The 22,382-nt window shown below is 42.4% G+C and overlaps 1 protein-coding gene across 8 annotated transcripts in view; it reads right to left on the bottom strand.

The window, feature by feature from the left end:
- Positions 1 to 397: 397 nt before the first annotated feature.
- The window catches only part of dip2a (disco-interacting protein 2 homolog A), a gene marked incomplete at its 3' end in the record, with an annotated part of 157,696 nt that continues 135,711 nt past the window's right edge, over positions 398 to 22,382 (bottom strand). For 4 of the 8 annotated variants that reach the window (XM_083776609.1, XM_083776611.1, XM_083776612.1 and 1 more), the window contains 21 exons: positions 19,651 to 19,787; positions 19,449 to 19,529; positions 18,048 to 18,175; positions 17,150 to 17,264; positions 15,907 to 16,108; positions 15,157 to 15,266; positions 14,771 to 14,851; positions 14,054 to 14,177; positions 13,055 to 13,176; positions 12,798 to 12,909; positions 12,579 to 12,688; positions 10,651 to 10,781; positions 9,014 to 9,182; positions 8,471 to 8,641; positions 6,287 to 6,348; positions 5,987 to 6,044; positions 5,753 to 5,827; positions 4,874 to 5,048; positions 3,494 to 3,617; positions 1,934 to 2,756; positions 398 to 1,737 (listed from right to left, as the gene is read on the bottom strand). In XM_083776609.1, the coding sequence (XP_083632735.1) occupies positions 2,504 to 2,756; positions 3,494 to 3,617; positions 4,874 to 5,048; positions 5,753 to 5,827; positions 5,987 to 6,044; positions 6,287 to 6,348; positions 8,471 to 8,641; positions 9,014 to 9,182; positions 10,651 to 10,781; positions 12,579 to 12,688; positions 12,798 to 12,909; positions 13,055 to 13,176; positions 14,054 to 14,177; positions 14,771 to 14,851; positions 15,157 to 15,266; positions 15,907 to 16,108; positions 17,150 to 17,264; positions 18,048 to 18,175; positions 19,449 to 19,529; positions 19,651 to 19,787 (2,540 nt within the window). Of the gene's footprint in view, positions 1,738 to 1,933; positions 2,757 to 3,493; positions 3,618 to 4,873; positions 5,049 to 5,752; positions 5,828 to 5,986; positions 6,045 to 6,286; positions 6,349 to 7,443; positions 7,474 to 8,470; positions 8,642 to 9,013; positions 9,183 to 10,650; positions 10,782 to 12,578; positions 12,689 to 12,797; positions 12,910 to 13,054; positions 13,177 to 14,053; positions 14,178 to 14,770; positions 14,852 to 15,156; positions 15,267 to 15,906; positions 16,109 to 17,149; positions 17,265 to 18,043; positions 18,176 to 19,448; positions 19,530 to 19,650; positions 19,788 to 22,382 lie in introns of those variants that run through there. The other 4 variants (XM_083776610.1, XM_083776614.1, XM_083776615.1 and 1 more) reach the window with 3 other exon arrangements.

Here is a 22,382-nt window from a genome sequence, read left to right as displayed (position 1 = left end):
TTTTTTTTCAATTAATGAAAAAGTAACAATATGGCCCCCTCACATATTAGGAGCAGTATGAGTCACCAGAACCAAGGACGGTCGTACAAAGCCAACTCGAGTTGTGACAAATAATGACAACAAACACAATATTTTGGTCCAAATAATTACAAAGAAGAAAAACAACAAAAAATTGTAACCTGCCGTTTTCTTCTTTCTAATTATTTGTACAGCCCGAAAAATTGTGTTTGTCATGATTTGTCATGACAAGAGTTGGCTTTGTACGAGGCTTAAAAGGTCTTTAAATAAATACTTTTTGAAATGTCTATGAGGAAAATGAACGGAGAATCATTTCCTGGGCCCTGGTAGTGGGACTGCGACGCTCTATAGGCTTGCAGTGGAGACCAACACGTTCAAGTTAAAAGCATTGTATTTTTTATTTATTCATTAAGAAATAATGTTATGAAAATAATGACGATCGTATATCAGACAAGTGTATCCTTCCGTATGTTAAACAAGAATGCTGTGAAGGAGGCGAGATTTCAACACTCACCAGAATAGAACGGGTCTTCTTGTGTTGGGGCTGTGTGTGCTTTGTCTCATTTTGGAAGTGGCCTGTTCCCAGTGTTTGTACAATACAAAATGCTTACAGGGCTCATGTTTCTTGTTCCTCCATCGTCTCCATGGGCAAGAAACTTCCAAATGCTAGTTATTAAAGGTGAAAGGTTCATATTAGCCAGTTTCAGTCTTTGTCCTACTGTATATCTTCTGATGAACCCTCCACGCGTGTCCACTATTAATAACTTACACAAAATCTGTACATACTTACAGCAGGCTAGCTGCCTGTTTCCAAAGTGGTGTGCACATACATATAAAAGGAAGGACCATACTGTGATCTTTAACATAATGAGGAAGGGGGAGAAGGTACAACAGTAAAATCTGGAGTGTTCATTTAAACGGGTTAACGCACCAGACTTACTGGTTAAGCAAAGCACATGAAATACTTGCCTTGTACAATACTGTACATGCAACTCGAGACATTTGCAAATACTCATTCAATGTTGATGGCACTCAAATCTGACCTGCATCAAACCCACATTTACTACCCTTTCTTTTGTCAGATGTAACATTCTTAATAATTAGGGTTTGTAATTGTTGATAAAAAAGTATAGCCATCTTGGTAAAAAGAAAACACACGCAACAAACCCAATACACCTCTCCATTTCCTATCAAACAGCTTAGTGAAATCAAGTTGAACGTGAGCTGGGAGAGGAACAGGGCCAGGCAACTGTTAAAATACTTAAGGCTTAATTGAAGACATATTTGGCTAAGTTACTAATGCATGAATGATTGGTCTCTCCATCTCGTGTTCAAAGGATCACGTAGCCTGTCAGCAGCAGTCACTCAAAGCAACAATGTTACTCATATTGCCTATTTGTTCTGATAAAATGCTACATGACATGTCACATACTTGAAAAGAGCAAACTAAGGAAGTTAAGGGTGGAACCACAATAATCTTTCTCAATTACTTAATAATCGACACTACATAGTACAACCACAGGAATGATTCGCTGCAATCAGCAGCACCAAAACATCCTGAAGATTTAAACACAAGAATGTGGGTAACATCTACCAGAATTTCCTGATTATTTAAGAACATGACTCTGGAGTTAAAAACAAGAATGTGGGTAACATTTCATGCTGGACATATACGTATGTCATATACTGTAGAACTGATTGAAAACAACTAAAACAAACCTGTTTGTGGGAGGGAGGATGACTGATTTAAGCAGTCACCTGGCCTGCTTAAATCTGGGTGTGGCTGTGCACCTGTTGTGCATGGACTTGATTAAGTCCATGCACAACAGGTGCGCAGCCACACCCAGCTCTGAGTCCAGTTCTAGTTTGACTCAGGCCAGGTGTGACTGCTTAAATCAGTCATCCTCCCTGTCACACTGTTATATTCCATTTGCAACATTCAGAATGGCACACTAACCAGAACGCAAAGCAACAAGGCTATGCAAATGTGAAATGTTAAACATGTGAGGCTGTTTGAGCCAGGGGAGTTGCAACAGTGTGCTATGGCACAAGTGTACAGTATGGCAAACGCAAGTGACATTCATCGCTTTACTAATAATAATGGCACAAAGTATTATTGTACTATAACCATCTGTTTGGCTATCAGCCGCCCTGGGATCAAAGTTATACAATCTGTTATTCATACAAAAGCCACCGTAGTGTAAGCATAGTCTGTTTCACAAGTCCGATGAGAGATAGGCCAGATGACACTCTTTAACTTTCCATCCATGTGACGCTTTGTTGTCATCGTCCTCCTTCACCTTTTCATGTGTTATGGGTCACATATGATTGCCTCTGGCTGTCTGTCCACACAAGCCTCACTGGCGCCAGGAACTCTTCTCCTCCGCTCCCGATACAAGGCTGACGCTTAGGTCATCATAAGCTATATAAGCCCCATTATTAAAGTCCCATCTCCTGCTGATACAAGATGCCCCAGCACCGGCCCTCACATGTTATAAGCCACGTAGATGGGGTCCAGCTGGTCGGCCAGGAAGCCGTCCCTCAGGTGCATGCGTTGCTTCTCGCCCCGCGAGTTGATGGGGATGACCCCGGGGTCGACCACCACCACCACCCCGACGATGAGGTAATGCTCTTCCAGCACCACGTTGGTGACGAGGGACACCAGGTCCAGAGCCTCCTGCTCGGAGCCCTCCAGCTCCACCACTACCACTAGCAAGTTGGTCCACGTGAACACAGCACTGGACGGAAAGGGGAGAGGGAGATGCATGAGGGGAGGGAGGAAAGTGGAGGGTGGGGGGGTGTTAAGTTAGAACAGAGAAGGGGAAGGGATGGGGAAAAGAAGAGGACGTTTAGAATAGGATAGCAATGCTCTGCAGTAGGTTGATCAAACAATTCATGTCTGACATTCTGCAGATTTATTCACATACAGTAGGTGGGAGCAAGCTCTGCCATTGAAATACAATTCTTATCAGGGTAAAGTATAGATTCTAGGCTTTATTTAATTCAGCTATAAGTCATTACTTGGACTAGAAAGTTTATCTTATAACGTATGTTACACCATTACATTTTCTTAATTTAAATACACTTTCAGTATTTGTCACTATGTTTCTGTTGTTGCGGTGCTTACTGCTTAGGATAATCAATAATAAAGTTGAATATCTCTGCTGTCAGGAAGAAACCAACAAAAAGGAATATATAAATATACTTATATTTTGAAAACAAAGCAATACTGCCTCATGAACCCCTAATGACGCAGTTAGCAGCCACAATGCAGAGCCAATCGTAACTCAGGATTGTCCCGACTCGCACTGTTTCAATGAGAAGCCGAGAATTGCAATTCTTTATTGGATAAAAATATATTTCACTGGCGAATAATCAACTATCAATCGACTATTATGGTATTCGAGTCGTCTACCAAAAATCACGTTTGGTTCATGGCCTAGTATTTGGCACACGTGGTGAATTCAGAACTTACCATTCCGCTATGCTCTTGTGTGAGCGGATAACCGATGTCTCAATGTCAATGGGATGATACCTCATTCCTCTGAGCTCCAGGGTCTCGTCTAGGGAGCCCACCACATACAAGGCATCATGGCGTTCTGCAACACACAAACACACACACACTTTTTGTTATCTTCATGATTCAAACTGATAGGGGTGTGATGTTTCGTCATGTAGGTGACAGTGGTCTAAAAAGTGTTATTGTGTCATTCTACTACAGCGATACAGTTGTTGCGGGACGGTGACTGTACTGATACATTTCCCTTAAAGCATAGTGGTTCTCAAAGTGGGGCCTGTGGACGTTGGTTCTAGGGCAGGGGTTTTCAACTGATTTTGACCCAGGGACCACCATCCTGACTAAGAGCAACCTGGGGACCACCACTATTGTGCGTGGCGGGTCCATCATAGACCCACCCCACACAATAGTGGTGGGGGGATCATGCACCACAGGGAGCTGGAGAAAATAGCTATACTATCAATATAATATCTAATAAAATACAGTGATTTTGTTTGAATATGATGGAATATGATTAAGGATTACTGTGATTATGGTAAGCTCACATTTCATATCACACACACACACCATACAGTAAGAACTCATGTAAGTTATTAAAAGTAAAGGGGGGGGGGGGTTAATGCATGGCCAGGGACCAACTGCAATACCTCCGCGGACCGGTCCACGGACCACCGGTTGAAAACCCCTGTTCTAGGGGGTCCCCAGCAAAATGTGTTAATATAGACAATTCCTTGGAGCAGTGCCCTGTAGGCCAGGTGTAGCTAATCAAAGCTAGGGTGTAAATCTGCACTACACCTGGTTGGTCTCCCTATATCCTATCCTATATATGGAGTTCTTTGTAAGGCATGCCCAAATATGGAGTGTTGTGAGGTCAGAACAGGCCAGTTCCATATATGGACGCTGGGCAGGGGCCCGGTCCTGATCCCGGGCAGAGGCCTTTTTGGGTCGTTTCTGGACAACCGTGGGTCCAACCGACTCGACACCGGGCACTGCACCCCCTGCTGTGGTGTGGAACGCGTGTGTCGAAGTCGGTGGGGCTAACGGTTCTCGAGTTACGTGGATTACACACACACACACACACAGACAGACATACATACAGACAGAGACTTGGTGCATTTATAGATAGATATAGCATCAAAATCTGTTTAACCACTTTAATCTTAATTGGCTCTTTTCAAAATAACGTGAAAACATTTGATGATTTTTGGAATATTTCTGAAACATTTCAACAACTCAAATCTTGTATGGGGGTCCCTGGTGCAAAACCTTTTCCTTGACATGAAAAAGGTTTGAGAACCACCGTAGACATAGCACTAGCAGTGGTCCTCCAGTCCTCACCTCCGCTGGCGTCGGTGAGTTCGGTGCGTCTCAGGAAGCCAAGGTAACCCGTCCTCGCCCACACCGTCTGCGTGTCGCCGAAGCTGAGCTTGGTGTTGAAGTGGTCGGCGTGCAGCGCCTCCTCGCCGTACACCGTGTAGTAGCCGCTGGCGTTGTGAGGACTGCTCACCCACACCTGGGAACACACAGAGGAGGAACGTAACTAAGTACATTTACTTAAACACTTCAGCTCTATACACATTTCAGCCATTTGAAAATAGCCGATCTACAAGCTCACATGCAATGTGAATGTACTTGTAGTACATTTTGATGCCAATACCTTTGTACTTTTACTCAAGTACATTTTGAATTCTGGACTTTTACTTACTATATTGCAGTATTGATACTTTTACTTAAGTAAAACATTCAAGTACTTTTTCCACCACTGCCTGGGAACACATACTGTAGGTGCGCGAGTAAAGGCATGACGATGACAAGGCAAAACGCACTGAACAACATATTAGAAGATATTGCATTAATATAGAGTATCCACGTCCAATGTTTTGACACATAATACTGCTACTTCATCGGGTCTGTATACAGAAATAATTGCAACACATGGGAGAGGGGCTGTCAGGGGGTGGAAAGTAACTAATGTACATTTACTCAGCAGGTATTTTTACTTTACGTATAGCCCTATGTACAACTCTGCTAGGATGCACTCATGAAACTCATCTAAGTTTAAACCAATACATCTTCACCAAAAGAAACCAAAACTGTGAAGCCTAATTTAAGACTTTATCGTGTGTCCCATGCTGAAAATAACTGACGTTCAAAGTGAAGAAAAAAAACCCACATAGCATCAATACAGCTTCAACTGCTACAGAATGGACTTCTCACCTCTCCTAAATGGGAGTCGCCCAATGGTCCTTTAGTCTCCGTGTTGGCGATGATTACTTTCACCCCTGGTAGGATCTGGAGGGGTTAGACAGGGACTGGTTTTCAATCATTCATATTTAAGACATCGGTAACATCACATTTTGGAAGACGTGGGGGGGGGGGGGAGAACAAAGACCATTTGTTTCACAGTCACAGTAATGCCATTCAGTGGTTTGTGTGTTCATGGTGCCGTACCTTCCCAGACTCCATTAGTGGTAAGCTGTGCGGTGAACCTCTTTCTACTAGACGAACCCTGAAGAAGATATTACACACTCTAGTTACAAAAATATAATGCATCGAAATGTTTAAACCCTGATTTCCTATAATATATATTCCTATAACACACACCATTACCGAAGATTTAGTAAATATCTGACCTAAAAGCTTGTAGATTGGCTATTTACACTTATTAAGTATGGTAAAAAGCATAACAGGCAATTCCATTTTAGTACACCCTGTGTTCACAGTGGGAGATGACTCAGTGGTGCCCCCTACCTGTCATGCCGCAGTGCTCTCATGTCTAGGTATACAGTGGTCGGGTCTGGTCCTGCCGTGCCCTGAAGAAAGACAATGCAGAATGGGTCGTCATCAGTCTGTACTTCCAGCCTAAACATTGCTACAGACAGTGCATTCTGGATCTTGCCTGGGTGGAAGGAAGGTGGAAGCTGCTCAATATGCCACTCTTTGCAGAGCTGTTGACAAAGCAGGGTGGCAGCCAGAAGCCAGCCAGCTGAACTATACTATTCAGAAATACACTGATATCAAAAGTCGGTTTTCTCTGCAGGAAGACGTATTACAGCCATGTTTACCATTTAACTTCTGTCAGTGTAAAGCTAGCAATGAGCTAAAAGGCTATAATGGTACTCTGGCAAGGGTGCTACGCTAATTAAGCAAGGGAATAATGAGCACATATTCAAACAGAGGTCGCAACATTAAAGCATTTCAGCAATTGATTCCAGGGAATCTTTGCAATCAATGAGAGTCATCGTTTGGATCACTCTTATTAAATGCAAAATCTTTTTCTGACAATTAATTCATGATGCAAAAAAGAAAATAAATCCCATTGTATATAAACCTACAGTGTTGATTGATTCAATAGCATGAAGGAGGGTGTTTGGTAGTACTGTAACAGTGGCCCTGGTCATAAATGCATCACAGTGATTGAGTTTAAAAACCGTGTCTCAAATGTCTTCACCACTGCAAAACTCATGCTGCTAGGCAGGACATACTGCATCGCACACACGCGCGCACACACACACACACACACACACACACACACACACACACACACACACACACACACACACACACACACACACACACACACACACACACACACACACACACACACACACACACACACACACACACACACACACACACACACACACACACACACACACACACACACACACACAGCAATGGTTCTGGTCCAGCCTTTACAGATTAGATTCAGCTAAAACAAATGGTGTGGGGGCACTAGGTTGAGTTGGAGCTTATCAAAGGAAAGAAAAGCGAGAGAAACTATTAAAGTTAAACATCTCGGAGGTCATGCACACAAAAAAAAGACACCCACGCGCATGCGCACACACATGAACCCAGAGGCATCAGCAGCCATGTGAGAGAACAGCCTCTCTCTTTTCTCACTGTACCTGCTCGGCCAGCTTGCCTAGCCTGTTGGGCTGATGAGGGGAACGGGGCAAGGACACAAAGAGAAAGATAATACACACGTATAGAGACATGGACACACATGCACCACGCATGCATAACAGCAGGAACACATGCATGCATGCGCACACACACACACACACACACACACACACACACACACACACACACACACACACACACACACACACAGTACAGTACATGTACACACACAGAGACTCAGAAGAGAAAGGATAAGAAAGAAGGAAAGAAAGAAGACAGGAGTCACAGAAAAAGAATAAAATTATGAACAGTCAGTTTGAGAATCTAAAGGAAACTACAGATAAAAGGTGAAATTAAATTAAACAATAATAAAACAGTGGATTTTGGCTCCAATAGGTGATGCTGTGGGTTTTCATTTAATAACGTATCGTATCACATCTCTGTTCATTGCAGTGCAGTATAAAACACCTTTGACAGCATGGCACTTTCAAAGTCGAGGCGATTTACACCGGGCACACAAACATGCTTTCACCTCACAAGCCAACGTATTGAACTTTACTCTGACGGATCGTGTGACAGTCTGGTCTTTTACGACAGGACCAGAACATGATTACCACCTTTGACCCTTAGGGTCTGTGTACACAGAGACGTTTTTTCCTGTGTATGTTTATGCCATTTCCAGCATAGCGTAAATGTGCAAATGATTAATTAGTATCCGTTACGCATTTTTACTTTTGTCAGTCTCACGTTTCTTGTAACCAACACGCTCTGACTTATCTGGTGTGCTCTCCTCTTAGATCAGTCTTCTCCTTTTATTTTCTTTACAGCATAATACAAACTATCACAATGACGAACTCTGGATAGCCGAAGCATTTGTGTATTATGTAAAGAAAATAAAGGAAGACGAAGCCTCTTGCCACTGTGTGCAAACCATTACCTGTTATGAACGGTACTTTTGTCAGTCAGCAGCACTGTCGACTCTTAAAACAGCCTTTAACCCCTACAGCCCTCCAACTGGTACTCACTCACCTGCAGACAGATCGCCACGTTGACTCTGCAGCCGAATGTGGTGCTGACGGCGCGCGGCGACAGCCCCAAGTCCTTGAAGATCTTGGAGAAGGACTGCGTGAGAGCGATGCGGGGCCTCTCCTCTGCCACCACCATGCACGTGCGCACACACGACAGGTTCACGTTGCGTAACTTTGTCGCGTAAAAAAAAAGAGAAAAGAAATAGAAACCTTAACATGTTACATTCTCCAACGGGCAGATGTAACAGCTTTATAATCATCCATGGCAACTGGGTTGCATTGCCTTTAACCACTTAAACCCTCTATACTTAGTAAACGAATACACTATTTGACCGGGGACAGCTCTGTATTTCGTACATGCTTTACAATCTCTTCACCGAAATCTAAATGACAAGCACACAATGTGTCATGTTGCGATACGGTGTGAGCTTGTAAGATGTTCTACTTCGGGTGAATGTTCCCCTCACAGAATAGGGACGCCAGGGTTCAAGTGCTTAAAGTTGGCTGCTAGTTTGTACAGTGAGAGAGAGAGAGAGCTACTGACCCGAAGTGCATCCGTCTGTGAGCCGAGGCCTTTAGTGCACATCTCCATGACGGAGTAGGAGCAGAAGGTGACGCGCACCTTGTACTGGCTGACCGCCGACAGCCACAGAGACACGTTGCTCTCCAGCTCCAAGGGAGGCACCAGGATGGACTGATGGCCCGAGTACACACTACGCACACGCACACGCACACGCACACGCACACGCACACACACACACACACACACACACAGTGAAAATAGCTGATCTACAAGCTTATCCTAACTCTTACAAAGGTTTGGGTACGTTGTTTCTTTTTTTTTTGCCTATAATTAATTATTGTCAATTATTATTACTAGTCCTTACCCGTTCTGAATATATGAACAGCAGTGTGGGTAATGTGTTGTAATAGATGACATTACTGATAGGGGGGAACGGGGAATTGTTTACAGATGGTCTTGGGAAGTTAGGTTGGGCACAAAAGTAGGCTAATTAGTAGGCTACTGTAGTTTCTTTTGCAAGAAAATGCTGCAGTACAATCATAAGTATACCATTGATAGCTTGGTATTGTGGCTGCTTTGGAGAGGTTATCCTTTAAGATGAATAATCAGTTGGATAAATATGATTTGAAGTGGAACGTGTTCCTCAGTCATGTTGCAGGTCCTTTGGTGTGATCCATGGTCAGGCAATGCCCTTTTGCTTGTTTATTGTATTAATATACATAGTCCTTACCCGTTGTATGGACTATTGCCCCCCATAAATATATTTAATTGCTCTTCATTTTAACTTGTATAATATATTTGTGTCTTTTTTGTGCACTATAACATGAAAATATTTGTATAAATGCATGGTAGGGAAATGTTTTCATGGCAAGGACTGTAAAATGTACACTTATTAGCCCACAGACCCCCATTTGAAAAGTATGAAAGACCCCAGTTTGACATGCAGCACAGAAAGTATGGGCTGTCGCACAGGTATTCCCAAATGTACAGTGTGGGTAATGTGATGTAATAGATCATATTATTGATATGTATTTTGAGGAAGAATTGCTTTAATATAGACTTGTTCACTGGAAATGGAAAGACAGTACATCATAGTCATACATAGAACTGAAAGTCTCAAACAGTCATTGTCATGTTAGTAGTGTAGTAATTGCATTTATGGGGAGATGAGTTGTTCAGTACCCCCTTGTGGCCGCGGGGGGTACTGCGCCCTGGGTGCGGTTGGATTATTATTTCATATAAATGGGTGATGTAAAAACATTACCTGTACAGTAAATATGACAGTTGCGTCGGTAAAATGTAGCCTAGCCGGATTGTGGGAGCGTGCAGATTTCTTTGGCATGGAGAGATGTGTGCTAATAGTGTGGCTCGGTCGGAGATAGACCACGGACAAATAAACGGGTTTTTATTCACTAATAAATTCATTATTAATGTTATTGAAAAAATGGCTCCGTTAAGACCTCCATATAATTATGGTCCATGCCTGTGTGAAAAGTGGGAGCGATTGGTGCTGGCAGTGAGGAGATACAGCGTTGTTTCTGACATTCATTCATTTATTCAGACATTCGGTTAATTATAGTATGATGATGATTATTAATTATCGATTACGGACAATATTCAACACAATTTGTTTTGGATTACATAATTATCACATTTACCTGCAAAGGCACCAGAGAGCGAAGCCGAGGCCACAGTAGGGGTCCAGACAGATGGCGATCTGCCGAGAGGGGTACAGCTCACACTGCAGCTTGATGGAGCGACACAAGGCACTGGTGGCGGCATGCGACATCTGGAACAGACGGGAGGGAACGTTAAGCAATTCAGGACGGGAATCGCTTTTGGTGTTTTAAGCATTATGTAATACTTTAGCTATTGAAAAATAGCAGATCTACGACGATTGCTATTTTTGAAAATTTGTGAAAATGTGGCGCAAACCAGCCCTATCGATTGTGCTAATAAAATGTGTTAATAAAAATATTTCTTTGATGCTTACCTTACTTACAAGGACAAGCTTAACTTTGAGGAAAAGGAGCGTTACCTCAACAAAATCAAGGATATTGATGGTCTCGACCCCTATGAACACACTGACTGAACAGAGGATTCGATCTTCTACCACCACTAATGCGACTACATTTAATGCTTGTCCTTGTAAGGTATGTCGAGGCCGACGTTTTTTCTTTCCATCCTGGTGTTGGCTCACTGTGTTGTCGCCAGGAACGAGCTCGTTGAACTCCCTCTGGTGTTTAAAAATTAGAACGCACACGGATGGTCGCTGACTGTAAACAAACGAGAAATGCCTGCCAACATGGCGGCCGCTACCACGTGACACATATGTTAAACAGTTTGACTGTTTTACACGCTTAACCCGCATTTTAATCAACCCCCCTTCACTGCTGAGATTGTTGTATTACCTTTAGAGCATACGCTGAATTATTTGGGCTTTTAATCCGCGAAAATCCAGCAAAAAAAGCTCCCGTGGTTTGTTATGATCCGAGCGTATCATCCACCATCTTGGTGCACCCGGAAGACGCACACAAGACTCGTCTCAATGAGGCGTTGCACCCCATGCATTTCCATTGGCCTCAATTTCCCAGAAGCCCTAGCAGCCCACAGCATGTGACGATTTCCGGTTTCGTCATCAAAACGAAACCATCTATTCTCTATCTCCGCGACGAAGACGGATTTTCTTTTTATTTATTACAATACAGCGGATTAAACACATAGAACAAATGGCGGGTATAGCGGGTTTGGCAGCGACATTAACCTGGAGTAATCCATTCCCGGCACGGAAACTGTTACGCCCCCTCCGGGAGATTTTGGTGGTATAAATAAGTAAATATTAACCTTAGGAAGTATTATGATATCTTTGGGGGGCGCTATATTCAGCTATAGTGTAGATTTCTGTCCTAACACAAACATTAAATTCCACTGACAATTAATGGAGAATTTACGTCATATGTACACAAAGTGTAAATTCCCATTGACAATGAATGGATGATGTACGATGATAAGAGCGCCCCTTACTTCACACGGGTGTGATTTTTTATTAGCACATGCATTCCATAAATTCCATAGGGCTAGACCACACATGGACATATGGCATCAACTTGCAATGGGAGCAGCCCTTTTCTAAGATAAATATAATATTTAAAGGTATATTCAGTGATTTCACTTAATTCAAATATCACTTATTTTTTTGTTTTGTTGTGATAATCCTCTCTACTATAGAGTGTGCTGATCATATAAGGAGTTCCTCCCTGTCCCCAGTTAACCCCTGGGGGTCAAAAAACCTTAGGTTTCGTTTTTGACTCTATCCTGATTGGACGAAAGTTTGGGTCCCAAGGCAAAAACGAAACCTAAGGTTTTTTGAGTGAAATCACTGAATATACCTTTAAGGTGTTTATAATTTCTAATTTGAATTATAGAGGGCAAGTATAATGTTTTAAGGCATATAAGTGTTATTAGCCAGGCATCCTTTTAAAAAGGCAATGAATGAGACAATGAAGAGACGCCAGTAGATTCAACCATACTTGGAATTTCCTAAATTATATTATATATATCTATATTCATGTGGTCATTCCTGTACCTTGACCCCTGCTAGGATGCCTGTTGTTGACACACTGAAGTCTAGGTATGCCAACATCTCTGGTGTGGGAGGCTTGTAGATCTGAGGGCTTTTTTTCCTAGGGAGGTCATCTGGCAAACAAAAAGTAAGAAAATGAATGAGTCGTCATCATCGTTTAATGTCCATCAGTCAACTGCCGTTGTTTTCTTTTTGCTTGCAGTGTGTGTGTGTGTGCATCACCTGTGTCCAGCACCATGGGCCAGCTCTTGATGTCCACAGCGGCAGCAGCCTCTTTGGATCTCAGCAGCTTCATTATTGCTTGGGTGGTCAGTATACACACTGACTTACTGACCTGTCACGCATACACATACTGTACAGATGAGTTTCCATATGCTACAGCTACACTATACTGTCTGCGACAGAGCAGGTCGACTACATACATAAGCAACGGTCAAGCTATCAGATTGAAAATGTTTATTGGGAGTCAATGGTGTCACCTCAACAATCATCTTGACGGTGGGCAGGGTGGTGGCTAGGTTCTGTGGGTGAGGCGGTCTCACGGTGACCGGGACACAGCCGGCGTAGAGACACCCATAGAAGGTAGCGATCAGGTCAATCCCTGGACATACACACATGAAGAAAACAGGGGCAGGGGTGATTATCTGCTGTGCATAATGATGTAATAAATTATGTTTGGTGGTCCGACTCCAAATGTATTTGAAGGGATGTACGAACATAATAGATACACGGTACGGTAATTTAATAAATCCAATGATACGTCTAAATGTGGGTATTGTATGAAGTTAGCCTTGCGTAGCCAGCCTTCATCTGCCTTTGCAATGCATATTGCCCCAGGTAGATTAAGTCTGACCCCTCTCAATTGTGGGAGGACTTCACGGACAATGAAGTAGCGTAGGGCAACTAGATTAATCTGGAACCAGGCTATAACCAACCAGGGCCCAGTATGCAAATATGGAGCGGGACATTGCAAAATATTTTTTTCACAACAAAGATGGACGCCGCCATAGCAACAGTAAATGGGATATTGGTGCTCGTACTAGTTAAATATGGCATTAAAGAAATATGAATTTCAATCGAATATCTTATTTACAATGAAAAGTTTTTGTTTTTAGTGTAACTGTTGCGTTGTAGTCGAGGGGAGACCGTAGGATAATATTGTGCCCGTAGGAGACGATTTTTTAGGGTGCACTTGTTTTACACTGCCGGCTACTACTAATAGTAGGAAGTAGTGGGGCACCCGCATGGTAGAGGGACAGTCAAACGGGCTGCGTTGCTCTACCTGGTCGTAGGGCTAACCAATAGAGTCCGTTTGAATCTTTTTGTGACCACCCCCTTGGAAAAACAATCCAATACTGAGAGGGACGAGACTAATATTATCCACGCAGTGACATTAGCATCGCTACACGAGGCTAGTATGAAGTACCAACAAGTTAAGGGTGAGATGCTAGAGGTCAGATCACACTGAGGTCCCTCACCTGGTGGGTACACCAGTGCTACGTGGTCTCCAGTGTTGAGCCGGCCCCTCTCCATCAGTGCGACGGCAACGCGCTCCGCCCGCTTGTGCAGCTGCAGACATGAAGCTGTGCTTGCTACCGTGCCCTGGGGGACAAAAGACCACAACAACATGAAGCTGTGCTTGCTACCGTGCCCTGGGGGACAAAAGAACACAACAACATGAAGCTGTGCTTGCTACCGTGCCCTGGGGGACAAAAGACCACAACAACATGAAGCTGTGCTTGCTACCGTGCCCTGGGGGACAAAAGACCACAACAACATGAAGCTGTGCTTGCTACCGTGCCCCGGGGACAAAAGACCACAACAACATGAAGCTGTGCTTGCTACCGTGCCCTGGGGGACAAAAGACCACAACAACAGCAAAACTATATAATTAATCTACATGACTCTTGGTTCAGTCATGCTTAGTACCTCCATAACACAAACATTTTATTTTCACTCAGAGAAGAAAGCTGTGTGTTTGAACTGTGTTGAAAACTACGTGCTTATATATATATATTTTTTTTAATATAGTACTGTTGTAGATGTCTTAGCCAGCTATTAACTTATTTCTTTATTTTTTATTCATCGTGAAGTTATGGGAGAAACACAAAAGTTCCCCATGAATTCAAGGCAACACAGTGTGAGTAATTGATAAAAGCAATTCAAGATACATGGGGGGAAACAATAATTAGTACCTTAGCGTTGAGCACCAGGAACAGAGGGTGGTCTGGTGTGGCCTGAGCTCTCCACTGCAGCACATCCTGCATGTAGAGGAACTGTTGAGGTAAGAGAGAGGAGACTATCAGACACATGATGCTCATACTAGAATAAGAAGAGTCAAACAAGTGGTGCTGATGTCAAATTAACACAGTGGGGGGACATCATGATTATGAATATGAAGAGCAATATTGAGGCCTTGGGAAAGAGTGCGAAATGGACCTAGGTCAAACTTAAATCTAAACTGTATGGTGAGCATTTATTGCGTTACATTTTTACTAAATATTTCAGACTCAGTTGCTGATCCTTACCTGTGTGTGATGTAGATGTGATGGAGAGGAATGAAATGAGGATGGTTCTGTACCTTACGTGCCTGGTCATTGTCCTCAAGCTGTCCCACGTCCCTGCCGCAGGCCTGGGCTATCCTCTTGCCCGCTACCAGGTTGCCCACTATCATAGAAGCTGGGCCGACCTCTGTTCAAATCACCACAACCATCACCATTAATATCATCGTTATCATCAGCAAATAGAAGGAAAATCTAAACAAGAACACCTCATTTCTACTGTAAATGAGGTAGAGAAGGTTATTATGCTATTATTAGGGCTTTTCACACTGTGCGCTAAGCAATGCCTGTGTACTCGCTTGCACCTGCGGTGTTGCATTGCGCTCCTCGTGGAAAAAAGGAAAAAACTTCAGTAATTGGGTATTATGATCAAAATAAGGACATTATAATGGTGAATAAAAACTATAGAATTTGCCACAGACGAGGCCAAGTCTTGCCACAGACACATATTGTAAAGTAAAAGTATCAATAATGCAATATATAAATATGTTACAAGTAAAAGTACTAAAGTATTGGCTTCAAAATGTACTTAAAGAAAAGGTACTAATTGTGCAGAATGTCCCATTTCAATTATTCAAATGTATAATAATCTTGTAGTAGTAGAAAAAAAAGGAGAGAAAACTGGAAATACTCCAGTAAAGTAAAAGTACCTAGAAATTCTAATTAAGTACAGTACTTAAGTAAATGTACTTAGTTACTTTACACGTGCCTGGCTGTTTTTGCCATGGCTTGAGAAGATTGGTGACACAAGTGTGAGTGACGTTACGTACCTGGCTGTTTTTGTCGTGGCTTGGGCAGGTTGGTGACACAGGTGTGGGGGCACATGAGTACGTTGCAGGGATGCAGAGCCCCCTCCAGGAAGCGCTGCTTGGTCTCGGAGATGTGAATGCCGCCCAGCGGGGCCTTGGGCAGCGTGTTGGCAGGGACCAGTGCCAAGCAGTACACCCCTACCTGATGGATACTGTCTATGGCCTGGGGTGAAGAGAGGACAATATAAAGATACAGTGTTTAAGTTCAACTTTGTGTTACTCTGTGTTACTCATTAATTACTCTGATTTAAGACAATGGACACAGTACACCATCTTGAAATCAACTACAGTTCAAATCTTCATTATACATTTTAAAACTATTGTTATTTTGATCAAGGTTTTGCCTGTTATCTCTCCTTTTGGTACCACATCAATACATCATGGAAGTGTGGACAAATGACAACAAAATATTCTAAGTTTTGGGTCTGAGAGGCTAAATCTCATCAAATGGTTGTCCGTGGCTCCGAAGCTGAATAAATAATGGGCATTGATATAGGTTTGAAAACCACTGGTCTAAAAGGATAGGCACAAAAAAGTCCAGTAGGCTTCTTACCATTGGGATCCATTCATCAACATACAGTAGCATAGAAAATAATATCCATGACATGTACCTGTATGTCAGATGTTACGTGCACTCAGCACCGATCTAAAGTCTGATTAATCTACTGTACAAAGAAACGTTCAGAGGTAGATAATATGCATAAAATAACTGAATTTGAAGTTAAATGCGAACACTAGGTGGTTGCCATCCCGTGGGACTCCTGCTATCCAAGTTAGTCCTTTCACTTTTTGAGGTGAAAATGTCTTCTTGTGTACTCAATTCTGCCTGGTTTATTGATTTTACATAAACACATCAATGTTTTGTTATGTATTATTGTGGTCCATTTCTGATTTAGAATATGTTTTGCTAGGTACCAGGAATTTGTCTCTGTGTGGTCAATTACAATGAATTTGTAAATGTTGTTATACTGTTGCTAACAGTATAACAAAATGTACAAATTGGGAACATTTACTGAAGTGAAAATATATAAGCATAAACAAGCCAGGATCTATACCATTATGTAATGTACCTCATAGACTACAGAGGCTCTAGCTAGCAGATGCCCATAACTTAAGCTTAAAGTCTTAGGCTAAAGAGAGGGCAGACATTGAAAATGAGGACGCGGGGTGTCTGTTAAACTGTTAAAGAGGGTCTGTGCATTACCTGAAGTACACGACTCATCCACTGAAAGCTGTCTTCTTCAGAGGCGTCTGGTCTCTGTTCGGCCACCACAACGATCCTCTCGTCATGAAGCACAGCCACAGAAAACACTGCTATCCTGGAATGGAAAGCACAGTACATTACACTACAGAAGTCCAATTGGAACTCCACACTGAATGGAAAGCACAGTACATTACACTACAGCAGTCCAATTGGAACTTCCCTCATCATTTCAGTACAGTATGCTAATGCTACTGTAGCTTTAGGTTAGCAATGGTTAAAACTGTGGGTGAATCTTGCTGCTAATCGCTGGCAGCAATGTTAAACAATTATATATTTATCCTAATATTAATATAAATCATCTAAGCATATATAGCTTGCTGCTTAGCAGAAATGGAAATAAAAAAATAAGCTCCAAAGATATTTTAAAATATATTTTTGAGGACTGGATTTCGGGAGATGTAGATCCAGACTATATGGGTGCGTTCGGAAATGCGCCCTGAATGCACTGGTGTGCTCTCTTGTCGTTCGTTTACAGTGCACTCGGTGCGTTGTCGTTCGAAAATCCAGTGCGCTGCGCACCGGGTGTGCGGAGTGCCCGCACTGAGCAACCCTACCCTGAAGCTGGGGTTGTCCAGTGTGAATGCGTCACAGCTGTGGTCGTTCGTAAATAAGGCACACTGAACGCACTCTGTGACATCACCGCCCACCACACTCAACAAACTGACCACATTCCCGGTGCGCATTTCCGAACGCACCCTATATAGCATTCAGAGATTGTGAAATCTGGATACACGAGACTACTACATGTGCCTTAGCAGTGCCTGAAAATAGTAGATGAATAGTGACATTCTGTTGTACATGGAAACATTTAACAATAGTTTTTAAACGTCCTCCTCACCTCCCCCTGTAAACAAACTTCATGGGTTCCACCGCCAGTGCCGTGGCGACCACGTCGTCAGCGTTGTGTCTCCGCCCACTCACCACCATCAGCCCCTCCATCTTCCCCACAACGAACACCAGGTTGTCCTGCTTACAGTACGGCACATGATGAGGTCAAATGGTTACAATGTGACCTGTGGGTGTCAACTCTACAGTGAACCAAATACAGTATGGACCCGTTTCCGTTTCACAGTGGACATTTGGTCGAGTAATACAGTAGATATCACTTAAGTGTACGACAAATAGTGAAAATAGCAGGACGTTGTTTTTTTTGCTTTTTTATGTGTCTAGTAGAGATACCAGGGTACAGTAGTTAATGCAGCTGAAGGTAATAACTCATTGTGAGTCCATTTCATTGAGGTGCTGCTGTGTGCCGGCTTGGGCCTTCTTGTACAGTTAACTTAATACTGACACACAGAAACACCTACATTAAACAAAAAGACTCTGAATTAATGTTCAGCTGCATTTAATATCTATGACAAAATGCCTGCTATGAAACCGGTCCATTTGAAGACAATAATATGTAATACAATGTTTCTTTTCGGTTACCATTTTATGTGAATTATTTAAAGTTTGGGAACTACTTTAGGCACAGCTCAATATCAAAACCGATGAGTTCACCTACAGACATGTACAGTGACAGTACAGAGACAGCATGTAACAATATTGTATTATTGTACAGAGACAGCATGTAACAATATTGTATTATTTTACAGTTTGCAAAGGGCTATATTAACCATACTTTGCTGCTATTTCTGCTGAATGGTCAACCATATTCACTGAATATTCAGTAGTTTATTGTAACATGCCAAGAATAAGGATGCTAGGGTTCATGTGGTAATGGCACTGGACAGTGGACAGGTAGTTGTTTATGTTTATTCAGCTTCAGTTGTCTGACAGCTGAAATAGCATTGGCAGTAATAGCACAGGTAGGTACTGGTATTATAAAATAAATCCGGTTCATTATGAAGCAGAGTTTTAGACAAAATGCTGGGCCCCAAAACTGAAAAGAAAGCACTAAACAATGTTTAATTTTATCCCTAATTACTGTCTGATCCTTGAGCGGGTATGTCCTTGACCATACATTATAGCACTGGGCTCTGCATAGAAATGACGAGAAGATCTTGATGTGTTTATATAACCTCTTAAATCCTATATACTTCTTAGTACATCAAATAGTGAAAATAGTTGATCTAGTGAGTTTGTAGAGGTGCTATTTTCACTGAATGTTGACTTATTATGACATACGTAGGATAAGGATGCTATTTTCTTTTTTGATCTAGCATGAGGGAGCTGGTCAAGAACAGAGGACAGATATGCACAGTGATGAAGATGAACAGAATAATAAAAGTGAACTGACGGGTCCAACGAAGCCAAGTAGCGAAGTCCTGGTGAACGGCCTGTCGCTGATTGGAACTCCAGACAACGTTACTGGGATGGTCTGCAACAAACACAGTACCCCATTACAACAAAGCCTTGCATGTGAGCATGCACGTGCCCGCACGCGCGCAGATCTTTGGTCTACAGTAACTAGAGGCTATGAAGAAGATGGACAGACTAACCTCAAAGACATTCTTGGTCATGCCGGGGAGGCCGTAGTAGGCGACACCAGTGCTTCCTGAGCTCACACAGATCTCACCCACCTCGTCCGTCTGGCAGAGGTAGGGGGTCCCCTCCACCCGCACCACGCACACCAAGGCTGCAGGGGTCGCACCGCCATTGATAACATTAGGGCAGTTCTCTCAATTACTTTTGGATAAATTCATCATTTTTGTAATATTAAATAATACATTGATGCAAAAACAACATAATCAACATTATAGTTAGTTAACCACTTAAATAAAGAAACAATTTTATGTCGTGCAAAAATAGCTTTAGATTTGCTGTAGATCAGCTACAAGCTGAAATGCATAGTGATGTGATGCACTGCATTTCATGCAATGTGTGTGCAAATATTTATTTATTTTGTATTTATTTTTTCACCTACAGTATAATGACTTTTTTTTTTTTATAAAGTATATTTATTGGTTTTTTAAAGACAAACAGACATTACACAACAAAAACATAATAACAAACACATAATAACAAACAAAAGAAAAGAAAAACAGCTCAGGCACAACACTATTATAAATAAAAAGATTGAATATACAAAGACATGACAAGGACAATGAACCAAAATGACAAGTGACTTTCGAATTTTGATTCTCAATCAGGGAATACATCCATACAGTACATTAATTACATATATTAAAAAGGCAGACAATAGTTATCATAGGCACCAAATCATTACAACAAGAGCAGACCCATGCATGCTCCACTCAAAGGCGGCAACCGCCACCCCTCCAGGCGGCAGGGCCACCGCCCCAAGAAGCGGCCCCGACACAACGCATCGAGACCCCTGCCCGGGCGACCACCCCCCCCCATACCCAAAGGGCAGACAAGCCCCCACCCCAAAGCAGAGCACCCAATAGGGAAGAATGCTGGCATATAAGATATCTAAGGTTGGTACGGAAAACCTCCAAGTATCGTGGCAGACAGTGTGGTTCCAATATGATTCAAATAAGGGTCCCAAATTTAGATAGAAAGTGTCCAATTTAGAATGCAACATGCATGTAATGTATTCACAAGGAATACAGCCCATTATAATGTTATGCCATGATTTCTTTGATGGAGCAACATCCTTGATCCAAAACAAAAGAATATTTTTCCTAGCAGCAAACGTTAATAAGACAACCTCTTATGTTTGACATCAATGACATGAACATCCGGGAGACCAAGTAAAAGACACAACGGATCTAAATCGATCGACACACCAAAAATAACAGAGAGTTCTGACACAATGTCATACCAATAGTTCTGAAGCTTCACACAGGACCAAAGACAGTGAACGTAATTACCAATCTCTGTCTTGCACTTAAAGCAAAATGGGGACGCACTGACATCCATTTTGTTCTTGAGAGCAGGAGTTATATGTATACGATGTAATATTCTGAACTGGATGGATTTAGTTCGGTTACAAACTGAAATCTGTTTCGCATAGGCCCACATATCTGCCCAGCCCTCATCATGAATAGAGACGTCCAGATCTTTTTCCCAGGACTGTTTAGTAATCTGAGAGGATATAGATGAGTAGGAATTCAATACGTCACAGAAAATTGAAATTTGTTTCTTAGATAATTGCAAAGAGAGGGCTCGTTCTACCTGTGAAGCGGAACTATTGGCTAAAAGTGAAGTGTCCTTAGTAATAAAATGTCTAATTTGTAAATACCTGAAAAATTCAGATTTTGGCAACCCATGACGCTGCTGCAATTGTGTGAAAGACCTCAAGGTATGGCCATCAAAAAGGTCTCCAAGTTTGGTAATGCCCTTCTCATGCCAGGTCCTAAAGCCTGCATCTGAGTGTCCCGGCCTAAAGTCAGGGTTGCCTACCACTGGAGTAAGGGGAGATGTCAATTTAGCACGGCCTTCAATATTACGCACAGACCTCCAGGCTTTGACTGAACATAGAGTGATGGGGTTAGAACAAAATTTCCTAATAGACTTAAGGTCCTTTATGAATAATAGATTCCAAAGAGGGCATTTGGACTGTGAAGATTCAATATCAAGCCAAATCGAGGAAGGATCCGATTTAAGCCAATTCGTAAGCACCCTGAGGTGCGCGGCCAGTTGGTAATGCCTTATATTGGGCAGGTCTAAACCACCATCTGCGCTATCCATTTGAAGTTTGGCCAATTTCAGCCGAGGCTTCCTCCCACTCCAAATGAAAGTACTTAACCAGCATTCTAGTACCTTGATAACCTTGTTTGTCAACAATACAGGAATCATTTGCAATGGATAAAGTATTCTGGGGAGAATATTCATTTTGATAAGAGCTATCCTACCTAGCCAAGAGAGGGGTAAGGGGGCCCAACGATCTAAATCTGCCTTTATAATATCTAAAAGAGGAGGGAAGTTGGCCTTGAACAGTGTATCATAAGCAGGTGTTATAGTCACTCCCAAATAAACAAAACCAGCAGGTGACCATTTAAAAGGGAAGGGTTCGGACAGGTCTGGGATAGATGTGTGAGAACCAAGTGGCATAGCCTCAGACTTTGTGAGATTAATTTTGTACCCCGAAAAGGCGCCAAACCTAGAGATAATTTGAGTTAGACAGGGAATAGAGGAATGAGGTCTGGAAATAAAAATTAACACGTCATCTGCATAAAGAGTGATTTTGTGCTCCCTTTCACCGATTCGAACACCAGAGATCAGAGCAGATTGTCTGATTGCCTCGGCAAGCGGTTCAATAGCGATT

Source organism: Protomyctophum parallelum, assembly GCF_964188405.1.
Source record: "Protomyctophum parallelum genome assembly, chromosome: 11".
Lineage (NCBI taxonomy): Eukaryota > Metazoa > Chordata > Actinopteri > Myctophiformes > Myctophidae > Protomyctophum > Protomyctophum parallelum.
Note: the sequence above shows the minus strand (reverse complement) of the source record. Positions and strands in the feature narration are given on the sequence as shown.